Source organism: Fukomys damarensis, unplaced genomic scaffold, assembly GCF_012274545.1.
Source record: "Fukomys damarensis isolate Sample0158 unplaced genomic scaffold, DMR_v1.0_HiC HiC_scaffold_33, whole genome shotgun sequence".
NCBI lineage: Eukaryota > Metazoa > Chordata > Mammalia > Rodentia > Bathyergidae > Fukomys > Fukomys damarensis.
The window spans coordinates 53,893,171-53,919,555 of record NW_022900945.1 but is presented as its reverse complement, the minus strand read 5'-3'; the positions used below and the strand labels follow the sequence as shown (position 1 = coordinate 53,919,555).

General features: G+C 41.2%; 1 protein-coding gene and 1 long non-coding RNA gene across 10 annotated transcripts in view; both read left to right on the top strand.

The window, feature by feature from the left end:
- The window catches only part of LOC104875966, a 4,218-nt gene extending 3,137 nt beyond the window's left edge, over nucleotides 1–1,081 (top strand). Inside the window, exons 2-3 of the long non-coding RNA XR_784208.2 lie at nucleotides 814–921; nucleotides 1,018–1,081. This is a non-coding gene — a long non-coding RNA (uncharacterized LOC104875966). The remainder of the gene's footprint in view (nucleotides 1–813; nucleotides 922–1,017) is intronic.
- LOC104875962 (small proline-rich protein 2E) overlaps nucleotides 1–23,122 on the top strand; it is a 101,574-nt gene extending 78,452 nt beyond the window's left edge. For 5 of the 9 annotated variants that reach the window (XM_010643732.2, XM_010643731.2, XM_019210593.2 and 2 more), the window contains one exon: nucleotides 22,576–23,122. In XM_010643732.2, the coding sequence (XP_010642034.1) occupies nucleotides 22,595–22,813 (219 nt within the window). In that variant the 5' untranslated portion in view covers nucleotides 22,576–22,594 and the 3' untranslated portion in view covers nucleotides 22,814–23,122. Of the gene's footprint in view, nucleotides 1–1,622; nucleotides 1,854–17,354; nucleotides 19,188–19,987; nucleotides 21,218–22,434; nucleotides 22,458–22,575 lie in introns of those variants that run through there. The other 4 variants (XM_010643735.2, XM_010643734.2, XM_010643733.2 and 1 more) reach the window with 4 other exon arrangements.
- Nucleotides 23,123–26,385: the final 3,263 nt, after the last annotated feature.

Sequence of the window (26,385 nt, the reverse complement as noted above, 5' to 3'; positions counted from 1 at the left end):
GGGGAAAAAATGAGAATCAAGACTTGCCATGTGGAGGTACATGATCCCAACAATGAATGTAACTGTACTGTATCCCTAAAATGTACCAATAAACTCAATAAAACTAAAAAAAAAAAAAAAAAAAAAAAAAAAAAAAAAGCAGCTGTGGGAACACAATTCCTTAGCAGTTACATGTATAGAGATAAAAACTATCTATAGGTCATATTTTATATAGTTTGATGAATTAGAAGCAGAAAAGAAATAGCCCTTGTTGTTTCACATTTTGTTTCCAATGAAAATTTACATTTAAATATAACTATGCCATACATGTCAGTGGGTTTTGATAATGCACTACTAAGGACAACGACTTTCAAAGCAGAAGAATTTGTAAATCCTGAGAGCCTTGTAGCCTTAGGAAATAACAGACAGACATTTCAACTTCAGTGTACTTACATATTGTTCCAAAGGTGCACTTAAGCATTTTCATATATAACACTAAAGTGAAATGAAATTTCATGTAGCAGTAAAAAGGAAATTCCTTACATGTATAGTGAATGTTGTCGTGATTATAATTATTGTTATGATCATCATCATTATCATCATCATTCTGTAGATGTTGGGGTCGGATCCTGGGCCTTTGCACTTAGAGGCATCCCCAACTATTTTTATTTTTTATTTTTAAAATTGTATTTTGGGTTAGGATCTTAAGGTATTGAATTGCTAGAGCTGGTCTTGAACTTGTGAGTGAACATCACTCTCAGTAGTAAGATCTTGAAAACTTATCCCAGTAATTGAGAATGAAATTAGATACCCATTATCTCCATTTCTATCTAGAATTTTACAGGAGGTTCTGGCTAGAGCTACACACCATGAAAAAAATCCAGAAGACTGAATTAGAAAATTGTCATTATTTGCAGAAAATGGAATGATGCAAGTAAACAAGTAAGACAAAGAACTTATAGATATACTAGATGATTAAATTTGATTTATTGGATAGAAGATCTATATACAAAAATTAATTGCCTTTCTCCATATTAGCATCAAGAAGACAGAAAAACACTTAGAAGCAATAAAGCTTGTAAAAATCATAAAATACCCAAGATATGAACAACTCTGTGAAAAATCTCTAAGTACCGTAGAACATTACTGGGAGAAAGTAGAAGGATTTAAATAAAATAAAGATTTAACATATTCTTAGATGACTCACTATTGAAATATTTATTCTGCCCAAATTGACCTACAGAGTCAATGTATATGAATCTAAGTCTGTTAGTGTTGGTAAAAGTGTTAAAATTCAGTTGTAAAGTTAGAGCTTCATCACTGTACATAAATTCTTGCAGGATTTCCTTCGTAGACCTTGATAAGCTTATTTTAAAAAAAATATGTGGAAAGACAAATGACTAAGAATGGCCAGGAGGTTCTTCAGATGTAGCAAAGTTAGAGAACTTTATCCAGCAGATGTCAGTGCTGCAGTAACTAAGACAACAGAGTATTGGGCCAGAGGAACAAAACTGAGTGAGATTCCAGGACAGACTTACACATTTACCCTTGGCTTATGAGAAAGACAACAGCAGAGTGGGGGAAAAGCGGTCTTTACAGTAGGTGGTGCTTAGGTCAACTGGATGTTCCTAGAGGCTAAAAAATATTCTGTTTTCTTTGGTTTGGCTTTTGGGGTCTGAAGCCAGACTCTTGTGCATGCTAAGTGCCGGTCTACCAGTGAGGTGTGCGATACACACAGATGGAACAATTCAATCACCCACCATCTCTTTCTGATGGCAGTGGAAGTGTGAATAATACAGGAGTATTAGAGGAAGTTCAAGAAAGAAGGAAGTATAATGTCCAAGCGTTCCAACTGCAGAACGGAGGTCTAGAAGGTAAAACAATGCGGCAAAGGTCGCACAGTCAACATTTGATACTTTGGCCTTAACAGATCTCATCTTCTCTGATTTGCTTGTGAAAGCCTTGGGTTCCAGGGGGGAAGGGAAATGAACAAGAGGGTGAAAAGCTATCCAACAACATCTATGGAGGGTTTCAAATAGCCCGGGATCTGTGAGGTGTGGGACGTGTAGTAGTGGGTGAGTAAACACATGGAATGTAAACCCAGCAAGGACAACAGACTTCAAACACATGGCTACATCAGTGTTTATTTAATTACCATGGCTAGATATGGGGCGAAGTTTAAAAGAGCAGAAAGCAGAAAGAACAGACCTTGTCTGGAAGAATCACAGACATCTTGAGCCCAGCACAGTGCATGTAAGACAATCAGGGAGATATTCAGACTGAGAAAACAGCATGCTGGGAGGCCAGTTGGGTGTGGGGAAAGGAGCCTGGTGAAGGGAGGATCGGAGTCCAGGGCAGGTCAAACCAACTTCGAGAGGGAAGCTGAGTGGGGCTGGACATGTGGGGACAGCCGAACCACTAGATCGCATTGTCTATGTTAATGAGTCAGATATTCTTCTAAGCATAACATGTTTGAAACAATTGAAAGAAGGAAAACATGCATGGTAACAATTATATTTGTAATTTTGGAAGATCATTCTGGCTGCAGTGTTGTGAAAGGCTTATAGCTCACAGGGAGCTGAAGAGGATCAATTAAGAGGCTCTTACAGTTGGTCCAGGGGAGAAAAGATGAAGCTAGCATACATGAGAGGGAGAAAAGTAAGTGGAAGAGAGGGGAAGATAAACTAGTGGGTGGGATTTTTAAGCTCAATATTAGCTCTCATCATTCTAATAATTTCCTAGCTCTGCTATCCATGGTAGCAACATCTCAGCCGTCAAAATTATAGCATCCTATAAATGCAGAAAATGACTCGCAGTCCCTTTAGTAGGCTGGGTGCAAACAGCGGCTGAAGCTCTAACCACCAGGATTATTCCTGAGAAAAGAGCAGTGGGAAGGAGGCCTCTCTGCAGAGGGCAGGGAGGCAAGCCAAACTGGGTTGTATGTGGAAATGTAGGGACAAGAAGTCGTTTAGGCTGGAGAACAGAAGGTTTTGGTGGGAAAGAGCAGAGACTAAGTTTAAACCCTTAGGAGAGGGTGCTTCTGGGGTGCCGGCAAGTGTGTTGCCTCCCTTTAGTCTCTGGCTGAGGATGCAAGGGTGTGTTTCTGTCATGGGGCGTCACACTGTCACAGCAGCGCTGGGAGCAGTAACTTCCCTACTAGGCCAGTTCTGTGGTGTGACTTCACACATTATTCCTCAATACTTAGCCTCAAGCACGCTTCTCCAGGCCTCCCAACAGTTGTATAACCCACCCAAAACCTTTTCTTTTTTAAGATTAGGAAAAATTTATTGAGGAAAAGAAAACTTCTGTCTAAGAGATACAGAAGGGGGACTATAAGACCCAATGGAAATTTACACAGTGGGCATGAGGTGGAACAGAGCCATGACCAACCAATAAGATTACAAGCACAGTCACCCAGGCAATATTGATTCAATGGGGGCCAAATGGGGGGAGCAAGTCACATAGCAAGATACAAGGGTGGGGGTTAGGGATATTTCCAGGAAAGGCTGGGTTAAGACCTTGCCCCCCCCAGGTGATTGAAATCTACTTAGAATATCAATTACTTCTATTTATCCCCAGGGGAAGCACAAGGGTATGGTAGTTTCTCTCATTTTACAATTCTGGCCTTCACCAAAGCCTTTTAATGAGCGCTTTTCTGCTTACACAATCATCAGTTTCTGTTGCTTATAATTAATATCCCCAGCTGATCTAACCTTAGGTGTTAATAATTGCACAATATTAGGCTGCTCTTCAGATTTCACACAGGCGCCGTCATGATACTGGGGTCATCGGATGAGTGTCTAAACAGAAAAATTAGATCTGATCAAACAAAGCTTTTGCTCATATTGGCTTTCATGTGGGTTACGGCAAGGTGTTATCACTAACTGAGGAAAAAATGCTTACCTTTGTATTATTTCAAAGAATCTCTCTCATAGTGCTTTCTCATAGGCAGCGTTCCACCTTGATCTGCCAAAATCTATATGGAACAAAATAAAAACTTATGTTGTCACTAAACTCCTGAATGATTCTTTCATGCCCCATTCTTGCACAAGGAAGGATCTCTGAGATCTCCTGAGGGATCCACGAGTAGATGCGAGTGTGGCCCATGTGGGAAAGAACCAGGTCCTGCACTGGGCATGGTGCTTAGAGAATCATTCAGCCCTCTCAGATCCTGGGAAGAAAGCCCTGGAGGGTTCCTGAGTCAGGACCTCCAGTCTCTGCTGTGCCGCCCCTAGGAGCGGGGGCAGTCGCTTCTCAGGGTGCTGCCCACTGGGGAAGACCTGCTCCATGGGACTGTGTGACTTGCTGTAGGTGCGATCTGCCTCCTGTAACCTCTGCTCGCCATCCCTGCTTCAGCTCCCAGCACCCTGTAAGCCATTCTTGCACCCTCTCGTAAGCGTTTAGACTTAGCCTCTGCTCTCCCCCCACCCCAAATCTTCTATTCTCCAGCCTAAATGACTCTCTTGTCCCTACATTGGCACATACAACCCCATTTGGCTTGTCTCCTGCAAAGACAGTACTGACAGATGATATTATTTGCTAGGTGCATGACCTGGGGAAAGTTACCTAGTTGCAGAGATAATCAATCATGTTTATCAAAAAGGAACTATTCTCCCAGCCCAAGTAAATCAACTCATGTTCGATTGCACCATTTCTAAAAGTGCAAAAGCTATTTCATTTCTAGTGAGTGAGAAATGATTAAAGGATCAGTCATCGGTGATTACAAGAATTAAATCATTTAACACAGGTGAAGACTTTCTCCCAGAACAGGCTTTAAAATGGTAATTATTCCATTGTTGTTATTCTCAGTATAACTTGAAATATAATAAATTATTCACCCAGTAGGAGAAATGAAAGAACTCCTGTCCAGATTTCCCTTAAAGAAATGCTTTGTTTGCTCAGATGTTGGGAGCAGTCAGCTTCATAAAGGTTTGCCTCAGCTGCACCAAGCTGCCCTCTTGAGAGCATGGCTTCCTAGGATGGGCCACAGCCAGCGCTAATGTTAGGGCGTTCGGCCTGCTGGGAAACATTCTTTTTCCTTCTGGCCAGCAAATTGCTGTTTTGTGAGCAGAATGGCGTGCTCAGGTGTCCCCTTTGCCTGACCGTGTCAGACCTGGTAAGAACACTGGTGCTTCGCCATGGTCCCTCAGTCTCAGGGCCACCCTGGCCCCTGCATGAAGAGTAATCCTTGGGACTCCGGGGGTAAGGGTTCAGGAACTGGGTCATTTGCTTAGTCGACCTCGGCTGAGAGCTGCCAGTGTGTGGGCAACTGATAGAATTGAGAGGATCAAAGGTAGATGCTTCACTTATGGGACAGAAACTTTGAGCTGATTTGAGAGCTGTTTGCAAATATCAGAAAGGAAAACTACAAGTATCAGGTATGCTGGAGTAGAATTTTTTTATCAAGGAGCAGAAGTTACTAGGGAAGTAGGTTTCATTCCATTCAAGGAAACAGGTTCTAGCTGATTCCATTAAGCAAGCTGGTTTCCTACCATCTACGCAGCCTTGTATTGCTGGCTGAGTTGGAGCAAAGGCTGAGAGGCCATTTCATAGCAGGTATTTCGGAGCGGCTGTCTGTTCATTATGTGCTTTTGGTCTGTGATTCCTCTTCTCATTGGACAGTGTTTCTGTATCTGACTTCCTTTTTGGGTACCAAACTGTTTCCTTTCCCTGTAGAACAGCCTGCATATACTCACTCTTTCTCAGAATATTATATAAACTCTCTCTCTCTCAACTCTTTGTCCAGACTATGGGCTCTGACAGAGAACACAGAGAAGAACGGAATGCTCTGAGCCCCTAGGAGTTCTAGAAGTATTATCTAAAGTCATTCCCAAGGCCTTAACTCAAATTCTTGAACCTATGAACTCTCTTGAACATTGTCCTCTTTTGTCTCTGGATAAGTGGCTGTGGCCTCATATTCAAGTGAAGCAAGGCCTCTTGGTGTTGGTGAGAAGGGCTTGAGGTAGAAGTGTGATCTGGACGCCAGATTTACTGGGATACTGCCCAGCTGTGCCATCTAAGTCTAGGCATTCAGTATCTCGAGGACTTACTTTCTTCCTTTCTGGCATTTGTCACTTTGATTTGAAGATTTCCAAAGAGCACTTTAGAGTTACGTTTTGTTGTTGGTGTTGTTTTAAAGCTCTGCTTTGAAGAGGATGTCATTCTTGATCCAGCCACACATTTTCTTCCAGCTGAGATGAGAGTTAGTGCAAGACCTAAGAGAACTATCAGTGCCCCTCCTTACACGTCCTGCTTACCAGGGATAAAGAGGCCTATCAAGGGCCAGTCTTGCACCTTTGATTCCAAGCTCTATCAAAAGTCCAGAAAACAAAGGTTTCCCCCAGTTTTCTGTTTCTTAGGTGCCTCAACCTGTCTCTTGGTTCTAAAATGACTTGTCCAATTTCTTCTTTGTGTGGAAATATCCCATTTGTCAGGTACTGAGTGACTCACAAGGTTGCCTTCTCCTCAGGAACGTGACAGAGGAGCTATTTGGCAGAGTGCCTCTGGGGCTCTCCATGGTGGGTGGTAACGAGATGCCATGTGCCACGGGAAGCGGGTTGCTTCAGTGGGAGGCAATCATATGTGCACATTTTTATCATGTTTTAACGCTACAGCAAAAGTAAACCGCATGAGTCTAAACCATGTACTTTTTCAGAGGCCACTGGAAAGAACTCTGTGGACCTGCTGAACAAAAAGAGCCATTACAAAAATCTTAATGAGATAATCTGGAGAAACAGACCAGGACTTTGAGCATGAGAGCTGTGTTTAAGAACAGCTTTACCAGGCAGTGATTCTTGACACATCATGCAAAGTGAGAGCTAGAGTGTAAACCAATTCTGTCCTGTCCCGTGAGGCATTGGTTGTCTGTTAGTTGTTCCACTGATTCAGAAGGATGCTTGTGGATGTGTTTTTCCTTAAAATTGTATAGGTATCATTAACTTCTAAGAAAGTATTAAAGTTGCAAGTAAAAGGAAATTGATAGACCGCAGAGACAGTAAGGAACATTCCCGGAAATATCGTCAAGGATGGACTTAGATATTGATATTTGGAGTTCAGGGTTTGGGAGTCACAGAACTTGAGAGGGCAGTGCAGGAGACACTAGGCAGAGATAGAGAAGGGAGTGATGCTCCTTGGATAATACTCAGATGACCACCGATTTCACTGGACAGTACAATTGCCTTTTCATGCCGCCTAGTTGAGAAAACCATGCTGATAGGACCATAAGCAAGTGGAAAGAGAAAAGACACCAGTATATGTGCCAGGAAATGGAATAATGTTTCCTCCGAGCTGTGGAGCTGAGGAGTGGCTGTATCCTAGGAATCAGTAAAAATAGTGTTTTGGTCCATTTTCAGCTCCTTAATAAAACCCAGAGCACAGTAGTGGAGCCCTGTTTGGTGGAAAATGTGAGCAGAGTGGGAAGTGTACAGAGGGCTGGTAGACTTGTGGGGTGGGGGTGGTAGGCAGCGTGAAAGTTCCAGTGTGCAGTGGGGTTTGGGGTTTCAGGTACTAAGCAACACCTGTGTGCCCCCCAAATCCTCAAATGTCAGGAGGAGGAGGGTAAGTGCAGTTGCTGGGACTCAAAAGAGATTAGCTGAATGTGTCTAAGGACTCCAGCAATCCAGGAATCTTTGGTGTTTATTCATGACTTACCAACTCAGTAGTTGCTATAGCTTTTATCTACTCCACATTAATATTTATGTGAGGTAAGACATACCTGTATTTCAGGTTGTCCCAGGACTGCTTGGAAAAGCGTGGAGGAAGGATCTTGTTTACCTGTTAGTATTCTGGGAAACTATTTGTCTGGAGAAACTCACATAAAAATGTAGATGGGAGAGTTGCAACATTTCAAGCATGCTGACATTGCGTGTACATGAGGCCACGTCACCAGTTACAGTGTGGTGGCTCAGACAGGCAGGGTTCTCCTCCTCTGTGAAGGGAGGGGAGCTGCCCTCCCACCCCCTGTGACTGTCAAGGCCAAAAGGATAGAATAATCTGACTGGGTACTGGATCTTGTAAGTCTTGTAGACTTTCTGAATCTGCTGTCCGTACATCCTATTTTCCCCTACTTGTTGGCCACCTCTCTGGGTCACTGACCAATGCCGGTGGGTTTCGTTCGGGGTCCTGGGCTAAATCACCATATGCAGAAATGGCTCACAGTGAGTGATGGGAGCCGTGAGGAGGTGAACTGAATGGACGTCAGACCTCTGAAGTGAAGGAAAGCATGAGCGCAGATTGGGTGGTGACGTGTGGGATCTGGTGCAGGTTAATTTGCAGAATTCAAAGCAATCTTTATGGAAGCCATGACTTGACATCTCTCTTCTCTTTATTTTTCCCTGAACCTTTTTTTTCCATATCTCCTTCCTCTTCTTATCTACTTTCTCTTTCTTCTATACCTCAGTGTGTTCTGAGTTAATTTCTAGTCCATTGTTCCTACCCTTTGTGTCACATATAACTTATTTTCTATTCATCTTTCACGGTTGTAGGCTTCTTTTGTGTCCCTGAAGTTGGCTTTTGCAAAGTGTACTACAAATATGCACAGAAATAAAACATGGAGGAAGGGGATCAGAGAAGGATGGAGGAGAGGGAAAGGGAAGGAAAAAAGGAGTGAAGATGTGTCACGTACCTGTACCAGTTCCCCACCAGGGGTGTCAATGTTATGTTCTACAAACATATACTAATACAAAAAGTAACTTGGCTTAAAAAGTTAATATTTATTGAAGTTGCAAAGTAAATACTGGCTTTTATACCCTTTAGTTCAAATAATAAATATTATTAATTGAATTAAAATTATGGAAATTTGATAAACTTTTAAGAGATATTGAAAGGACAAAGAATTGGCCCTTTTATAATTAATTAAATTATCATAATTTAAACTGAGGTTTAAAAGTTGATATGTCCATTTTTAGATACTTTAACTTTTTGACTGAGAAATACAATCTCAAATATATTAATGAAAATTTATGCATAGTTTGATTCTTTTGTTTCCTCAAATATTTCAATACTGTTTGGAAAATATCCAAATTCCATTATACCTTGCAAATTAAAATCATGTGTATAAGTAAGTTAATCAATTATGCTGTTTAATAGGCTGTAAGGTATAAGAGATGTCTTTGGTAATCTAACATGCTAAATTTTATATTTTTTACTTTATTTTATTCTTTTAATCAGTACAAGTAACAGATAAACTCATATATATATTTAAAGCCTACTCATCAGGTATTGAATAATATATATATATACTGTGAAATGATTGCTGCATCATCTCTCATAGCAATTCTTAACGTCTTCTGCTTAGAAACATAACAGTACAAGTTAAAAAACATCTTTTTGATGATGTGCTGCTTTCTATTTGCTAATATCTTGTTGAGGAATTTTGTATCCATGTTCATTAAGGAGATTAGTTTATAGTGTTCTTTTTTAGTTGGGTCTTTATCTGGTTGTGGGATCAGGATGACTCTGGTTTCCATAAATGAGTTTGGAAGTACTCCATTCCTTTCAATTCATTTGAAGAGCTTGAGGAGTATTGGTGATATAACATTCTTAAGGGCTTTGTAGAATTCAGCAGTGAGTCTGTCAGATCCTGGGCATGTTTCAGTTGGTAGATTCTTTATTAACATGTCATTTTCACAGCTTTTCATAGGGAAAATTTTTTGCAGCTACTCTCAGACAGAAGACTAATATCTACAATATATAAAAAACTAAAAAGACCCAATCACCTAAAATTGAAGACCAATCAGGAAATGGGCCAGAGCAATGAAGAGACACCTCACAGAGGAAGAACTACAAATGCCCAACAAATATGTGAAAAAATGTTCAACATCTCTAGCCAGTAGAGTTTGAAATGAAAACAATATGAAGATTCCATCTTACTCCCAAAGAGTGACAATCATCAAGTCAAAAAATAACAAATGTTGTTGTGCGTGGTGGTGCCCACCTGTGATCCCAGCACTCCAGAGGCTGAGGCAGGAGGATGCTGTGAGTTTGAGACCAGCCTGGGCTACACAGTGAGCCAGGAAAGTTTCAACTACACAGTGAGACCCTGTCTCATAAAAACCACCACCACCACCAACAACAACAACAAACCACACAAATGCTGGTGAGGATATGGTGAAAAAAGGAACACCCCCTACGTTGTTGGTGGAAATTTAAACTAATACAACCATTATGGAAATCAGTATGGAGATTTCCCAAAAAACTAAAATTAGAAATTCCATGTGCCTCAGTTAACCCTCTCCTAGGTATCTTCCCTAGGGAGCTTACGATATCAATATCATACTGTAGTAATACATGCATATGAGTGTTTATAGCTGCACAATTTGTAACAGCTAAATACCGGAAACAAATGACTGAAATGAAAAACTGTGGTACCTATATATAATGGAATACTACTCAGCTATAAAATAGGACAAATTTGAGACATTTGTAGGAAAATAGATGCATCTGAAAAATATAATGTTGACTGAAATAAACCAGACACACAAATTTAAATAACATATGGTACATGTCATCCGAGTAAGGCAGAGTACAGACCAAAAGACAAATAAAGGAAGAGTAGCAGGGTAGTGGTGCTAGAAGATGTTTGCATAGAAGTGTATCCATGATTCCCCCAGTTTGGGACTGTGAATATCTTGTTACCGTGGTCACCTCTGTTCAATAAATTATATCAGTATAAGGTTACTGTGTTTCTATAAATTGTGCTAAGGAATTATCAAAAGGTTCTAAGCCAGACATATTTTCTTTATTTTGGTGCAAGTATTCATGAATCTAGTGGTGGAATAAGTAGCTTGCAGAGGTTCGTTCCTTGAGTTGGCAAAGGCCTGAAATCCCACTGACTATCATTTCCAGAGAGGCTGTTAAGGCAGCAATTGGATCGACCCATGTAGGAGAAAGCAACCTATGACCCTTTGAGAGTAGTCCTGGAAAAGCTTCTAAATAGTTGCAGCACACATTTTGAGCCATTTTAAAGGAAAATGGAAAAAATGAACTTGAGTTCCTAGTAGATTACGAGTCACTCGTGACGATGAGAGCCACAGTGAGCTCACTGTGTAGATCTGCAAATGTGGAGCACAGGTAGAGCCCAAGCAAGGACGCTCATGACCCAGAAAGTGGAGGGATGAGTGACGGGAGGGCCGGGGAGACGATGTTGACGCTCATTCATGAGTCAGGAGGAGGCACAACAAGGGAGGGGCTGTCAGCATGTAGGAAGCCTCGATGCGAATTTGTGTCCCAGTTGAAGTCAATTAGCTGTCAAGTAAAAGCTAGGGACCAACAGTTAAAGTGGAAATTATTTGTGAAGGAAAATCGTATCTGGGGGTCAAGGTGCTGTCAGGATATTGGTCATTGCCGTTACAGAGAAGAAAGCTGGATGCTGGACAAGTGACACTGAACGGGGTGGTATTTTCATTTGAGGAACTCTTGGAAAGCTGGAGGATAAGGGAGGCATCAGCACCATGAGCATGGAGAAACATCTTAGTTGCCAGAGTATTTGGTGTATTCTGCCATTATCATCTAACACTAGCAAGGGAAGTCTGAAATTAGGTCTCACCTGAGTCAGTGTGTGGTTACCCTGGGGAGGAGGATAGTGGAAGAGGAAGTTTTGGTGAGACCAGCATGAGTGTGGCAAGACATTTTTAGGATTGCATGTAGATGGTATGTTTTGTTTGGGAAATAAACTCATCATCTCGGTGCTATGTTATGCCCTTAAAGAAGGACTTTCCAATACCCTGATTCCAACTTCATGTCACTCAGCTGTAGATCTTTTTTGGACATTCAGGTGAACACAACATTTAGAGATTAGGCTTTTATCTTGGGGCTTGAATCACAATTGCTTTTTAACCAATTAATGCTCATGGGTAGACAGAAGAAGATCACGAGGTTTTAGGAGGTTTAAATTTTAGCTGGTATTTGTCAGATTACCTGCAAGCTGATGATGAAAGTGGATTCAGAGTTATAATCATAAGCAGAAGTCATTCCAAATGCATCCCCTCAAAGTGTGAACTTAGGCTTGAGCCTTCCCAGAGCTCTTCAAAGGCCATAGCTCAGGACCCCATGCAGCTCAGTTAAACAGCGAACCATGGGCTGAGGGAAGACTTTGTTCAGAGAATTGTTTTGACCTTGGCTGGAATTTTAAGTTTTCCTTTTCCACCTAGCATTTGTTTTTCAGAATACACCTATTATCATCTCATGGGAAATTTTATTTTTATGAGGTTAGTCAAAGAGGACTGAAGAGTTGAGGGTAGAAGGGCCTGAAACAAAAGGATAAAGAAGCTATCCAACATCGCAGGCTGTTACTGAGGGTTGATCTGACCCTCAGCTACCTTTTGGGAGGAATGACAAGGAAAAAAAAAAAAGGGCAGAGACAATTTTCAAGATATAAAGGTAGGACCAGGAGGAGACGTGCTTCTAGTGGACAGACTCAAATAAAACTCTGCAGTTGGCCCACTTTTATTAGCCGGTGAGAAGTGCAGAGGGAGGGGGTAGCACCCATTTCATGAAGCAGCAACTATAAAGAATGGGTGGATAAGGATTAAGGAGGAACCGAATTTTTCCTACACCCAAATGCCTGTATATTGACAGCTGACCTCAGCAGATGCTGTTTTGCCTCAGGAGTGATGGTTTTCGGCATTCTGGCCATAGCCTGGGAACATGTGGCCTTTTGCGTACTGCCTTATTTTGGAGGGAAGATAGCACTGAGCTTGAGACTGTGAGATCTGAGTTACACAGCCTAGTCCTCAACAGTTCCTCCTTCTTGTTTTTGGAATTGCAGCGATTGAAACAGCATGACTTGAGGTTGAATGGCATCTAGGCATTGTCTGGTTTGGCTTTCCCTGCACCAGACTGTAAGTAAAAATATGAGACAGAGATATATTAATATTACCAAGCCAGTGTAAAAATCCAAAATGGACTTTAAAGTAGTTCTATGGATTAAGATGAGCAAGAGTATCATCAAATTTATCCCAATCTTGAATTTGCTTATTAAAATTTTGAGTCTGCTGAGACATAGATAATACTTTTTTTTTGCAATGCCTCTCAATCAATAGTTGTATTGTTATACATAGCACCCTGTATGCACTTTTTAATATGCTCCCAAGGATGGATAGACTGGTCATACATGAGAGAAGTTATACAATTATGGAATAATGCTAAAATGACACTGAAGATGCTTTTGTGATTGTAGGCTTTTTATTTGATCTCCTATCCATATAACAGTGGACATAATTACTGATTTGTGACTGTAATTTTACATCAGTAGAACATTTTATATTTCAAGCCTTGTCCATAGTTCTGGTCCAATTCTCTACAAAATGAGTAAATATCTATAGATACAAGGACATATTGTAACTGTCTAAATGACCAGATATAAGTAATATCCATTTGCCAAATTTCATTTTGTTTAAGGCCTTGGGGATTATATTCCTCATCAGGGAAAGGATAAGGGATCCACTGACAAGTGGGACAGGGCAAGACAATCTTAGCTTGTGAACAAGACAATTGAAATTCTTTGTTAAGGCTCTACTGTTCTATTGATGATATGAGTGGAAACACCTTGCTAAATCAAAGGAAATAAGGTAAGTCACCAGAGAATCAGCCTGTTGATTAGCAGAGGCTAAGGGTCCTGTTAAGTTAGAATGGGGTCTAATATGTTTGATATAAAAGGTAGCAGAGAGACTTTGGATCACCCACTGCAATGTAAGTGATAGATTACACAAGGGAGGGTCTAAATTAGCTTTCAATGTAGCACTTTCTCGCTGCTGGGTAAGAAATATTGCATAGGCTGAATCACTAACAATATTTACAGGGGTCAGCTTAATATGCTCTATAAAATATGAAATAGCAGTTGTTTCTTATCTATGGGCCAAGAGTCCAGGGGTTAAAATAACATGTTGAAAATCCTTAGTAAGCTGCCTTTCCTTTTGAGGAATCATATGTAAAATAAGTCATTACATCAGAAATGGGGTTTAGTTTTGTAATCTGAGGTATTATAGAAGAGTGTTTTAGAAAAAAACTTGAAAGATAAAGTCACTAGGAAAATGATTGTCAAATTTCCCTATAAAGTCAGTGAAAGCAATCTGCCAATAAACATCTTATAATAAAATTCAATATTGAGATAATTCTGTAGGTGATATAATCAAAGAAGGATCATTACCAAATGATTGATTACAGTGAGTTCTCCCACCTACTACTACTCTTGCCATTTTTTCAGTATATAACCGTAGAGTTTTTACTCTCTGATTAGGAAGGTATAATCATTCAATGAGTAATGATTGGGAGCTGTCACATTGACCTAAGCCCAGTAGGAGACTGAGGAGTTTCAAAAACGTAGAAAATAAGAGGTTGGTGATCATTAACCCAATATACTTGTCCTTCCTGGAACATTCTTTCTACAACTGTAACTCTTCCTGTGCCTCAGGAGTTAACTGTCAAGGAGAATTAATCTGAGAATCACCTTGTAAAGTTTTATAGAGATGTTTTAATGGGTCCATGGCAATACCTAATTTAGACTGAATCCAATTAATAGCTCCTAATAATATTTGAAAATCATTTCAAATCAATAGACAATCCTGTTTTGCTTTTATTTTTTGAGGTCTCACTGTCCAACCTGTAAGCAAAGTTCCTAAGCAGAGATAAGGGCTAGAGGTCTGTACTATGTCAGGAGCTATGCAAAGTCCTTGATTTTAAAGTCCCTCTTTACTGTAGCAAACAAAGCAGATACCTGTGTTTTTGTTGCCACAGACACCAAAATATCATACATATAACGAATAATATAAGCTTAAGGATATTTCCTTTGAACAGACTGTAAAGGTTGATTTACAATATGATGACACAGCGTGGGGCTGTTTATCATTACCTAAGGCAAAACTGTCCACTGATATCTGCTCATAGTTTCTTTAAAGTTAATACTGGGTACAGAGAAAGCAAAATACTGGCAATCAGGTGGGTGTAAGGGAATTAATTGTAAGAAACAATCTTTAAGATCAGTAACAATCAATAGCCACTCCAGAGGAATGGCTGCAGGAGATGGGAGACCAGGCTGTAAAGCTCCCATTGGTTGTAAAGAAGCATTTACTGCTTTTAAATCTTGTAATAATCTCCACTTCCCAGAAATTTTAGGAATCATGGACTTGGGAGTGCTTAGGTTCTGGTAGATGTTCTGAGTACCCTAATTGGATTTGTTCTTGCACTGAAGAACGCAAGTGTTTTACTGGGTATTGTTTTCCATGGAGGCGGCAAGCTGCCCTGGGGGGAGAAGTATCAATGACCCCTAACAAAAGGGGCACTGATACCCTATGCCTGCCATCTAATCTAGGAGTAACTGACAGCCACTGGGGATTAGCTTGTAATTTGGTTTCTAAACCAAAATCTGATCGATATCCCCTCTTTGTCATAATTTGTTTTGGTACATTAATAGGTTCATTAGTCAGCATAATTCTCCACTCCTTGGACATCTCTTCCCCATAAATTTACCTGTAGAGGAGCCACATAAGTCTGAAAGATCCTGGCTTGATTTTTCAGGCCTAAGTAAGGTAGGGGAGGTGCACTTTGCAAAACCTGCTGAGGTGAACCAAGCCCCACCAAGAAGGTGATGGCAGCCTTAGTGGGACAGAGGGGAGGCCATTCAACAATGACCATAGCAGATACTTAGGCTAAAGACACAAACGCTTAGATGAGAATTTATTTATTTTACCTAATATTTGTAATCGGGTAAAGGTAACTTGCCATCAGTGAGTTATTTTATATTAAAATGGGAATTTAAATGTATTTTTAGAAATGATAAAAAGCCTAATCATTCCAGTATAATAATATCACAGCTGTTAGCCTAAAATACTGTTTGCTTTTGCTTTTTAATTTTTCTTATAAGACTTTATGACTGTTATCTGTTAAGATTCTGCAGGAATATGACCTCTGAAAGACAACCTAAAGCACTGAAAGTACAGATAAAATCTGAGACTGACTCCTAATACTAATACTGACCATGATTAATGAAAGAAGTGGCTGTTCCTTAGTCGTACTTTATATTTAAAAGTGTCTGATATTCCAAAAAAAGATTGTAAGAGTTAAGATTTAAACCTATTGCTTCCACTTCAAGACTTGTAGGACTGACTTTTTAGGTGTTCAACAACTAAGCCGAGAGACCAAAGCAAAGGCGGATAACTGGCTAAGAGGAGAGCCAGTATTTTGTCCCTTGCTCTCCACAGTCATCTAGCACCTAGGGCATAATGTTGGACACCAGACTACAGAAGTCAAACATTCATTTTGCCAGAAATGAGGGTCATGAAGAGCAAACTATCTCCACGCTTTCAAGGAAAGCCATCTGGTCAAGCAGAACCATGCCCAATCCTGGCAAACAACACAACTGTTACGGGGAAAACTAGAGGAGTTAAAAGCCTCCCCACACAGCTCCCAAAGCAACTTGTAAGCAGCCTTAACTGACCTTGACAAATATAGACAGATACATAGATGAATTCTGATTGACACAGTTCTTGTTTTGACTTGGGTTAAATACCCAGCTGGAGAGCTCTGTCATATGGCTTAAAATTAGGAATTCTCATGCCTCTGACTTTGTCGTTTTTGCTCAAGTTTGCTTTGTCTATTCCAGGTCTTTTGTGAGTCCCTGTGAACTTTGCCAGGCCTTTTTGTACATTTTTGAGGAAAGTCATTGGTGTGTTGACGGAGATTGGATTGAATCTATAGCTTACATTGGGTAGTATGGGAATTTTAGCAATATTAATTATTTGAACTCATAAACATGGGAGGTCTTTCCAGTTTTGGGGGTTTTCTTCAATTTCTTTCATTAGTGTTTTGTCATTTTCATTAAAAAGACTTCCATTTCTTTGCTTAAATTTATTTCTAGGATTGAGCCTGCTGGGAGTGGAATTGCTTTCATGATTTATATCTCAGTGAATTCATTATTGATGTATAAAAATGTTACTGATTTTTTATGTTGATTTATATTCTGCGACTTCCGAAGTCATTTATTAATTCTAATAGTATTTTGGTGAAGATTTTTTTTAGGTTTTTCTACATATAAAATCACATCTTTAAACAGGAATCCTTTGACTTCCTTCCCTCTTATTTCATTCTCTTCCCTAATTGTGCTGGCTAAATAAAGCTTTAGTAACACATGGAATGAGAGTGGTGACAATGTACATCCATCACTTGCTTCACAGCTTAGAAGACCTCATACAACATTTCTCCTGTCAGCTGACTCAGGTGGAGCTACTGTTCACATTCTGTCTCTCTTTGAGGATCAAGTTCTTTGCTCTGAAACTACTGCTCTTAGGGATTTGAGAAATGTTATGCTTTTGTAGTTTATTTGGCTTTTGCTTTTTATTAGGTTGAGGATAAAAATTTCCCCTAGCTTTCTAAAGCCTCAGTGGGCGCAGAACTCTCCTTCTCCATCTCCCTTTCAGATTGATTAAATGTTCTTTTTACTCTTTTTACTCTCTATGAGTCTTTAAGGTTGTACTTTTGAGCTACTCTTGTAGTAGATCCTCTAGAGATTACATCCTACATCTATATTTAACCTATACTTTGATAAACATTAGTACTTATACTACTGCTTAGAAAACCCTACGCATCTTAGCTTTATTTTTGCTAATTTGACCCAAGGCTCTTGTGTTACTGTTGTCATGAAATTTAATTATAAGCACATTTTAAACACCTTAAGTCATTATCACTAACACACTGTGGGTACTTACTTACATTTACCCACATCTAGCTGTCCTTTGCTCTTTATTTCTCCTTCTCTATTTTCCTTCACCTTTGTATTACAGATACATCTTGGAGTGGGGCTATTGTGATGGAGAAGTTAATTTCTGGATTTCACTCATATAATGAGCCAGGCATTCATCAGGCGTGGGCTTTTCCCTCCTGCAACAACTGATCACAAGGGGCTTCTTTCCTAGGCCAGGTGGAAGTGTTGGTAAATGGAGCTCTCGGTGGATCAACACTGACTTCCTGGAGTGAATCATAGCTGCTCCTGGGGCTGACTTAGTGCCGGAGGAGAAGCTCAGAGATTCCAGGCATCAAGCCTACAGCAAACATTTGCTTTGAAGAATCTGGATCATCAAATCGGAGGAAACATCGGTTATCTTCATTGCCATGCATAGTAGCTGCCTTTTCGAAGTATATGTGCTCAGAAAACTGATGTTTTCTGTCAGTGTGATCCAGATTTTTAGGTGAATGAATTTGGATTGGAGAAGCAAAGCCTTCCTTAAAGAAATAATGTTTGGGGTGTGTTATGAGGCTACAAGGAGTCATTTTCTACCAGGGAAAGTCCCTTGGTGTGTCCAATGGCCTGTGCCCCAATTACAGAGGTAATGAATAAGGGATGGTATGCAGATACCTGTACTTAAGCTGTAAAGAGTGGCAATTTTACTTTGAGCAGTTATGAATAATGCTGACCTACATAAAATTCTTTATTTCCTTCAAGGTATGGTGTCAGGTGTCTCATTCCTGAGTGGGAGCTTAGGTGATTCAATCTCTGCCCTGCCTAGATCTCAGCTGAGAGCAAAGGCTGCGTGTAGGGATGCTGTTCCTTCTTTGTCTTGTCCTGTTCATATTTTTTCTTCCTTTGGAAACCTTTATTCTAGGAAAGATGATTGTTGATCTCACTAGATCAACTCAGCTCAAGTGGAATTTGAGAAAAAAGATTAATGCTCTTCAAGAATTAATTCGCTACAGTTTTATTCAGTGTCTGTTATTTGCTAGACTCTGCTCTAGATCCTGTAGATATACTTAGAGTAAGAGAAAGACAAGGTTTCAGATGTGCTCCTGGACTTTACCTTTGCTAGCGAGGTGCAGTGTCTCTGCAGTTGAAGGAGAGATATAGGGAGAAGACATCTTGCTTTGAGGGTTTTAGAGCCCCAAATAGGGACAGAAAAAACACCATTCCTGCTTATATGAGACCTCTTTAATTCTGCTATATCCTTGTTCTTTTACAACTGGAAGCCTGTGTGAAGATTTACATTATGAGCTTACATTTTTCTTAGGTTTTGTGTATGTTTAATCTTGTCTTTTGTAGAATGTATAGAGCACAGGGCCTCCGGAAAGCGTCCTGAGATTTAGTAATAGACATAGTCCCTTTCTGCACTTTCAAGAACAAGCCAGAGACGCTGAGATATCCACACTAAACAAAAAGAGTAAAAGAGACTCAGAGACTGGAGGACATGGGAAAAGCAATAGTGGTGACTCTGGGCCAGGATAAGGTAGGTTACTGCAGTGGGCTTCCGAAGTGTGTAAGTCTGAAAAGGAAGGAACGAGGTCCTTCTGGAAGGATCTGAGGATATTTTAGAGAGGAGTCCCCCAAATCCCAATAATTTCCTTACCATTGTCTTTATTTTCTTTGCAGAGCTGATAATTGAACCACAGCCTAGAGCACACTAGATAAGCACTCTATCATTAAGCTACACTTCCAGCCCAATCACTAATTTTATACTTGCAGATCTCCATTATTATTTCATACTTAATAGTTTTCATCGAAATTACCTTCAAGTCAGTAAACTTCTAAAACTTATTCTAGGTGATACTAACATTACATTACAAGTTTGAAACTCTACTTATGAATTTTTAAAATTATAAGATAGACAATAGTTAAAATTAAAAATTTTCCTTAACATAAGTATAAATAGTAAAATTATTCAAATTTCTAAAAAAAAAGACTTCAAATAATCACTGGAGGAAAGTAATGATGGACTACACTAAGATGTTGGGAGTCACCCTAGAGGCAGTTCTGGGCAGAGAAGAGCTTGTGGGCAGGGGGAAGTAAAATAAGCTACATCTCATGTTTTCTATCAAGAAAAAAAAAAAAAGGAAAACTCAGGAGACTTTTGGGGTTTGACCACTGTGAGTAAAAATCTCACTGTGACCTCAGAACTCTCTTTTTCAAGTCTTATGGAGTTTTTTGGTACTTTTAAAGTATACAGCACAGTTATATCCGTTATTGGGATCTTGTGCCCTTACATGACAGATCTTGGTTCTAGTTTTTCCCCCATACCCCTGGCCTCTCTTCGCCCCCTCCTCCCTCCCCTATTTACAAACACTTTGTTTCCATGTTTTCCTTTTTTAATAGACCTCAGAACTCTTATCCACTCAACCACACTGCCAGAATATATGAAAAAGCAGAGCAAAGAACAGGCGGCAATAAGTCTCTTTGAATAACATGGTCACTGATCACTAGAGACAATGCTGAAAGCCACACTAATCACCAACAATGATCACCAAGAAATTATGGCCAAACTCAGAGCTCTCCCATGCATGGTACTTAACCGTGACCAAATTATGAATAATCTTGCCTACATCTTTTTAAAAAATGAATTCCTCACTTCTCTGTAATCACAAGATCAGTATTTGAATATATTAATTACAATATTAGATATTAGTCCTTTGGATGACAAGATGAAAAGGTTATTTAGAGACTGGATTTTTCAGAGGTAGGACAGGAGTCCAACTTTTATGTGTTCTTCAAAAGCTGAAGAAGTAGGAAGAGGTTAACTGGGAATAATTCTGGGAGGGAAGAAGTACTTTAGCATCCTGGAGAACTGTGAGGAGTACTTGCCCCAAAGGCTGGGCCTGGGGATCTAAAATGCCAAGATACGGAGTCCTGATGGGTCTGAGGCGGCCACAGTGGTACAGGCTTTATTAAAGTTTCAACCGCACATTCCTAGCGTGCCTGTTCTCCCTTTGGAGGAGCACAACACGTGAGCGTGGACCCTGTTTATCACCCTCGGGAGTATATTTCTATGTCTCTAACTGAAGAAAAAAGCAACGCTTAGATAGAAAATTTTCAACATAAACTCATCAGTGACCCTTCAGAGGATCCTTGAGATGAAGGAGTAGGCTGAGGTAGGAGAGACCAGGCGTCCACTTACAGAGTCAGGGAGTGTGTACTGGATCTTGGTGCAAACAAAGGGACGAGGGATGTGGAAAGGATGCGCCTATTCATTCGAGAACCTCGAGGGTCACCTTTCGGAGAAGTCCCCAACCATCACACTGGGACATGGCCTGAGAGTTTTCTGTGCTTCTCCTCGTTCCTTTATGTGGTGGTTGAGCACAAGAACTTATCCTTGAGGAAAGCAAAGAGCAACACATGGAAGAGTGAAAAGAGAGCTTCAAAGAGACAAAGAATGTAAGGTAAATCTGAGGCTCTGTGAATGACATACGGAAGTGGAGAAGAAAACGTCAGGCTTGAGCAGGATCAAGAAAGCCCAATGAAGTCAGCACCCACTGTGAGAATCAGGTATTGGCTTTCTCTATTAAGAGAAAGACTCAAATTCAGGTGTTTCTCTCTTTCCAGCATACTGGCAATCTGTCTGAGGAAAGGACAGATGGAAATGGGGTTCTGTACTGCAACACAGCATGCAGATAAAAGGGAACAAATAGGTAGATCAGTTCTAACACTCAAAGGAGCTGTAAGGCAGGAAAGGGTTAAAGAAAAGACAGGAGGGCCCGGGATTTAGCTCAGTGGTGCTGCCACGTGCTTCCCAAGCACAAGGTCCTGAGTTCAATCCCTGGTACCAATAAAACAAATAAAAGAGAAGACAGGAAGGGGTTATTTTCAATAAAGCAAGAGAGCCTTTGAACATCAGTTACAGAATTCACCAAATCCTCTTCAGCCATAAGTTAAATGAAACTGAGTTCTAAGGCAGCTCCTCAGAGCCATAAGCACTGGAAGAGGTCATTCCCTATTTTGCAGAGTCCCTGTTAAGCCCAGATTTGCATTTTGGTTAGGAAATTTTGGGGCCAGCCCAGTGTTAGGCAGTTCCTCTTCCCCCTGGGCGGGGCAGCAAGCCCTATAAAGAGGTCCTTTGATGCAGGACTGCTGCACTCCTGCATCCAGAGTCTGCTTCTGCTTTGGAGAACCTGGTGAGTCTGATTTCTTGAGCTTGTTCGTTTGTTTGCCTTTTCAGGTGTTGAATTTAATTTGGAGACAGCGAGTTTTGTTGACTCAAACCATGATCATGTATGATGGATGTTACTTACCTGATGGAAACTTAGGACTCAAGCACACTGGAGTAATAGTAGTTTATTTTTCTTCTGTTTGGTGGATATAAGGTGTCCACATGGAAAAACAAGACAAGAAATCATTTAATTGAACAATAGCACAGAAGAAATTTTTTTTGTTGTTCCTTTCTGTATCTTTTTGATGTGCTTTTGTAAGGTGTTATACTTAACCAGTTGTGAGACCTTGGAAATCTTCCTGAATAGCTGTTTGTTCTGTTTCCTAGTCACCTTACTGGGATGTCACAGGATATAATGATAATTGGAATTTCTTGTGAGATGCCTAATACTTCTGACATTTTGATTGGATTTTTGAAGATGTTATCGTCTTCCAAATAATGTTAGTGGTTTTGGGGAAAGAAATACTTTCTTTTGAAATGTATCCTAAAACAACAAACAAACAAACAAAAACAATTCTTTTTTTCCCAAACCTGATGAGAATTGCTGAAGTGGAAAGAAGACATCAATTATTAAAAAATGTAATTGAGAGGCTAAACAATAATCTTGGAGAGAGACTATGTCCTGATATCACATAGCTTTTGCTTCTTTTTCTGCGGCCGCTCTTCCTGCTGAACACTGCTGTATAATTTCTTTCAGATCCTGAGACTCCAGAAAGATGTCTTATCAACAGCAGCAGTGCAAGCAGCCCTGCCAGCCACCTCCCGTGGTCATAACTCCCAAGTGCCCGGAGCCCTGCCCACCCCCAAAGTGCCCCGAGCCCTGCCCACCCCCAAAGTGCCCTGAGCCCTGCCCACCTCCGCAGTGCCAGCAAAAATGTCCTCCTGTGCAACCTCCTCAACCCTGCCAGCAGAAGTGCCCACCCAAGAGCAAGTAACAGCTTTAGGATTCATCAGATCACGAAAAGACAAGGAAAATTGGCTCAACTCCTTCTGTGGCAGCACCTGCCTGCATCTTCTCCTCAGTGCCCATCATATCAACGGAATGACCTGCTTCATTCTTTAGCCTATAATCTGCCCATGACGATTCCTGTAAGCTAGACGACCCTTTCTATGCTGTATGGAGAAATCCTCAGCTCTGTGAAGGAAGAGCAGCACCCTCCTCCTGGACTCCACCAGATGTTGTCTTCTGCATCTGTGAGGCATCTGGGCAGTGATTTATTGGGAAATTTGTCTTTTCTTCCAGTCCCTGAATAAAGTATAATCTTTAATGACAGGATACATATTTTCTTTCTTTACAACCTGCTTTACTATGTCATATAATTTTGGTTTGTTTCTATCTTTTGATCCCTAGATCCCTATATTCAGTTTTGTCTGAATTGTGGGTCATACTCATGATTGTCCCTAACATCATTTCAAACCCATGCTGTTTTCCTTAATGTTTAAGTGTCTTGATCAACACATTTGCCGGAGTTCTCAGAATTTCAATCTCTCCACAGTCGAGTTTGAAATTGACATCACACAGTTGTCACCAATGTAAAATGGAATCACCGTGCACTATTGGGTTGACCCCAATCTGGAATCTGATTGGTACTCAGTGTGTAGAGGTTTATTAGTAGCATCAGGTCATCATTATTTCCAACATCACCATCGGCATCATCAGCATGGCCAGCACAATTGCTCCAGCTTATTATAACCAGTATAGGAAGTAAGGTTTTTCCAATTTGATTATTCTTTATGTTCTGCTCTTCTCTTTACTTTGTAGTGAACTTCATTTTTCCGCATGGTAGTGCACACAAAGAGCTTTTGGAATTTCACAGACTGGCCTGCATAGTATGATAGTAATCCTTAAAAATATAGGTAGTGACTGAGATACTCTCCGATTGCTGGGACACAGTACCCAACTCCCGCCATTGCAAGGAGGAAAGAGTTTATTTTGGCCCACAGTTTATAGAGGATTCAGTTTATAGTCTGCTGGCTCTCAGGCAGGGTGGCATGGCAACAGAACGTGGCAGAGGAGAGTTGCTCACGGTGTGGCAGGCGAAGCAGGAAGAGATCAAGGGAAGAGAGAGGGAGGCGGGCACTTCCAGACCACAGCTCCAGTGACTCACCTCTTGTGACCAGGCTCCATCTTCCAATGTTACACTTAGTTATGAACTCATCAGTGGATGAATTCACTGACGATTATCATGCCCCACGATCTAATCACTTTGGATTCTTTCACGATCACAGGAGGCTTTGGGAGGGATGTGTAGACATAAACTATAAGAGATACTTGCAAAGAAATCATAGTATCTGCCCCTATATGTCTGCCATTTTCTTACTTTACCCATCCAAACCCAGGGTCATTATGATTCTTCCCTGAAATGACTTTCTGGAGTGCTCCGTCCCTGTATTTGAAAGGTATTGGAGTAGTTGATGTTTGCTTAGATTTGGAAAGTTACTGATGCTGTGCAGCTGATTTTCTCAGTGCTTAGCCTTGTAGTAAAGTAATCTCCCAAATGAAAATGAATGTGTTTCTCATAGTCCTAAGCATTCAAGTGAGCACACAGATGGAATTAGGAGGAGATTTCCTTTTCTACTCTTTGAAGTTTAATATACTGTACAATATGCCATTGAGTTATAAAGTCCTACCTGTTAGACTACAAGTCCCTTGAGAACAGGCTTGAGTCTCAGTGATTCTCTCGAACAACACTTGGGTCCTTTCCCCAGGAAGATTGTTAGAGTCTTAGTAGATTCATTAAAAGCCAAAATGTAATGAGGTTGAGTACGCCTTTCTGAGGATAGGCTTTGCATAATGAGAGGCATATTGGTTGAAAAGGAAGAATAAAATTGTTCTGTTTGCAGATGACACAGTTATGTATATAGAAAGATTTTTGGAATCAGTAAAACACTAGTGATTTAAGCAAATGTGCTATATAGAAATCAACTGTGGTTTTATAAACTATCAATTTTGGAATTTGGAATTTAGAACATACTGAGGTCTGGACAGGAAGAAGAAGCCACAGGGTCTCTACCAACACCAAGAGAAGCTGATGAAGTGCCTCATTCAGAAAGGGTTTGAGCAAACATGCACAAACACACTTCACATGCTACGGCAGGGGACAGCTTTAGTCTGTTTCAGGCAGACACATCCACTCACTAGTGCCGGTACAACAGGTAGGCCGATGCAGGCAGCATCCTTGTCTTCATACCACTGACAACTAATACGCACATGGCATAGAGTACTTTGATCTGTAAGTGGGTGATCGAGGGAGTTCTAAGATCATAGCCACTACTTTGAGTATTCAGCTATAAAAGGATTTTCTTGGAAATATTAGTCAAAAAGCACTTTTAGAAACGGAGACTGCATCAGGATCAGCAAAGACAGTGTTGCGAGGCCTGCACATGTGAGACTGGGTGTGGGTTTTCCATGGAGCTTTCGGGTAAAGGGCACCATTCTCCACAGCTTGCTCCAGCCGGGACAAGGGTCCCAGGGGATGCCGAGATCCCAGCCCAGGCTGTGGGCTGAGGTGACTGACTCCCTGGGTTAATGCAGTTCTGCCTAACAAAACTCGATCGAGGTGGAGGCACTGAAATTCAGAGCTCTGTAGAAAAGAGCTGTGAACACACAAAGGCCTCATGCGAAACCCGCTGGAACACAGGGCAGGGGGCAGCTGTGACAGCCACATCAGCAGGCACACGCCCAGGGTGGCCCAGTGGAATGGCTGGGCCCAGGCTGGCTCCAGAACAGCTGACTCAGAAGCACCTGAGCGAGGTGCCCACTCAGGGAGAATCCGTAGGCTTACTGGGTACAGGAAGGCATTTCAGGAGAAACGGGGCCAGGACCGTCAGGCCCTGTTGGTGACCGTCAGTCCTTCACATCACAAAGGGCACAGAAGAGCTGGTCTTTCCGAGATGCTCTCTTCCCTGGTGGTCAGCTGAGGTCTCTCCGAGCCTAACGAGCTGGTGAGGTCCACAGTGATGCGTTTGTTCCCCAGCGCTGAGACAGATCTGGGAAGCTGGCCCGTGAGGGGGTTTGCACCACAACGTCAGCCCTGAGCCACTGGTTCACTGCCCAGCCTTCCCTTACTGCTCTGTGCTCCAGAAACATTTCTCTAAAAGCTGGAATATCCGTCAAGGGAAGCAGCCATCCAAGGTGTCCTCAGCCACTTCGACACGGTGTGAAATGTCCTGAAATCATGTGGAAGCCTGCGATCTGCTCCAGCGGCTGCTCCCCAGGATACTTTTCTACCAGAGAAATACATTGATGAAAAATGGCTGTGCAGGATCAGTTTATTCTCCTGTGTCTTTAAACTTCTGGAAGGGCTTTTTCATGACGTTTCTCTCAGTGGTAACTGAAACTCGCCATCCAGGATGACATCCTCTCAATATCCAGCCGCAGCAGCAAATTCTGCTCCAGAGGCGCAGGACCAGGACAGTGCCAAGTTCTCCTCCCTGGGGTGTCCACGTCTCGGGGCTGCCTCTGCATGCAGAGCCAGGGCTTCAGGTTGTCAGGCTGCTGCCTCCT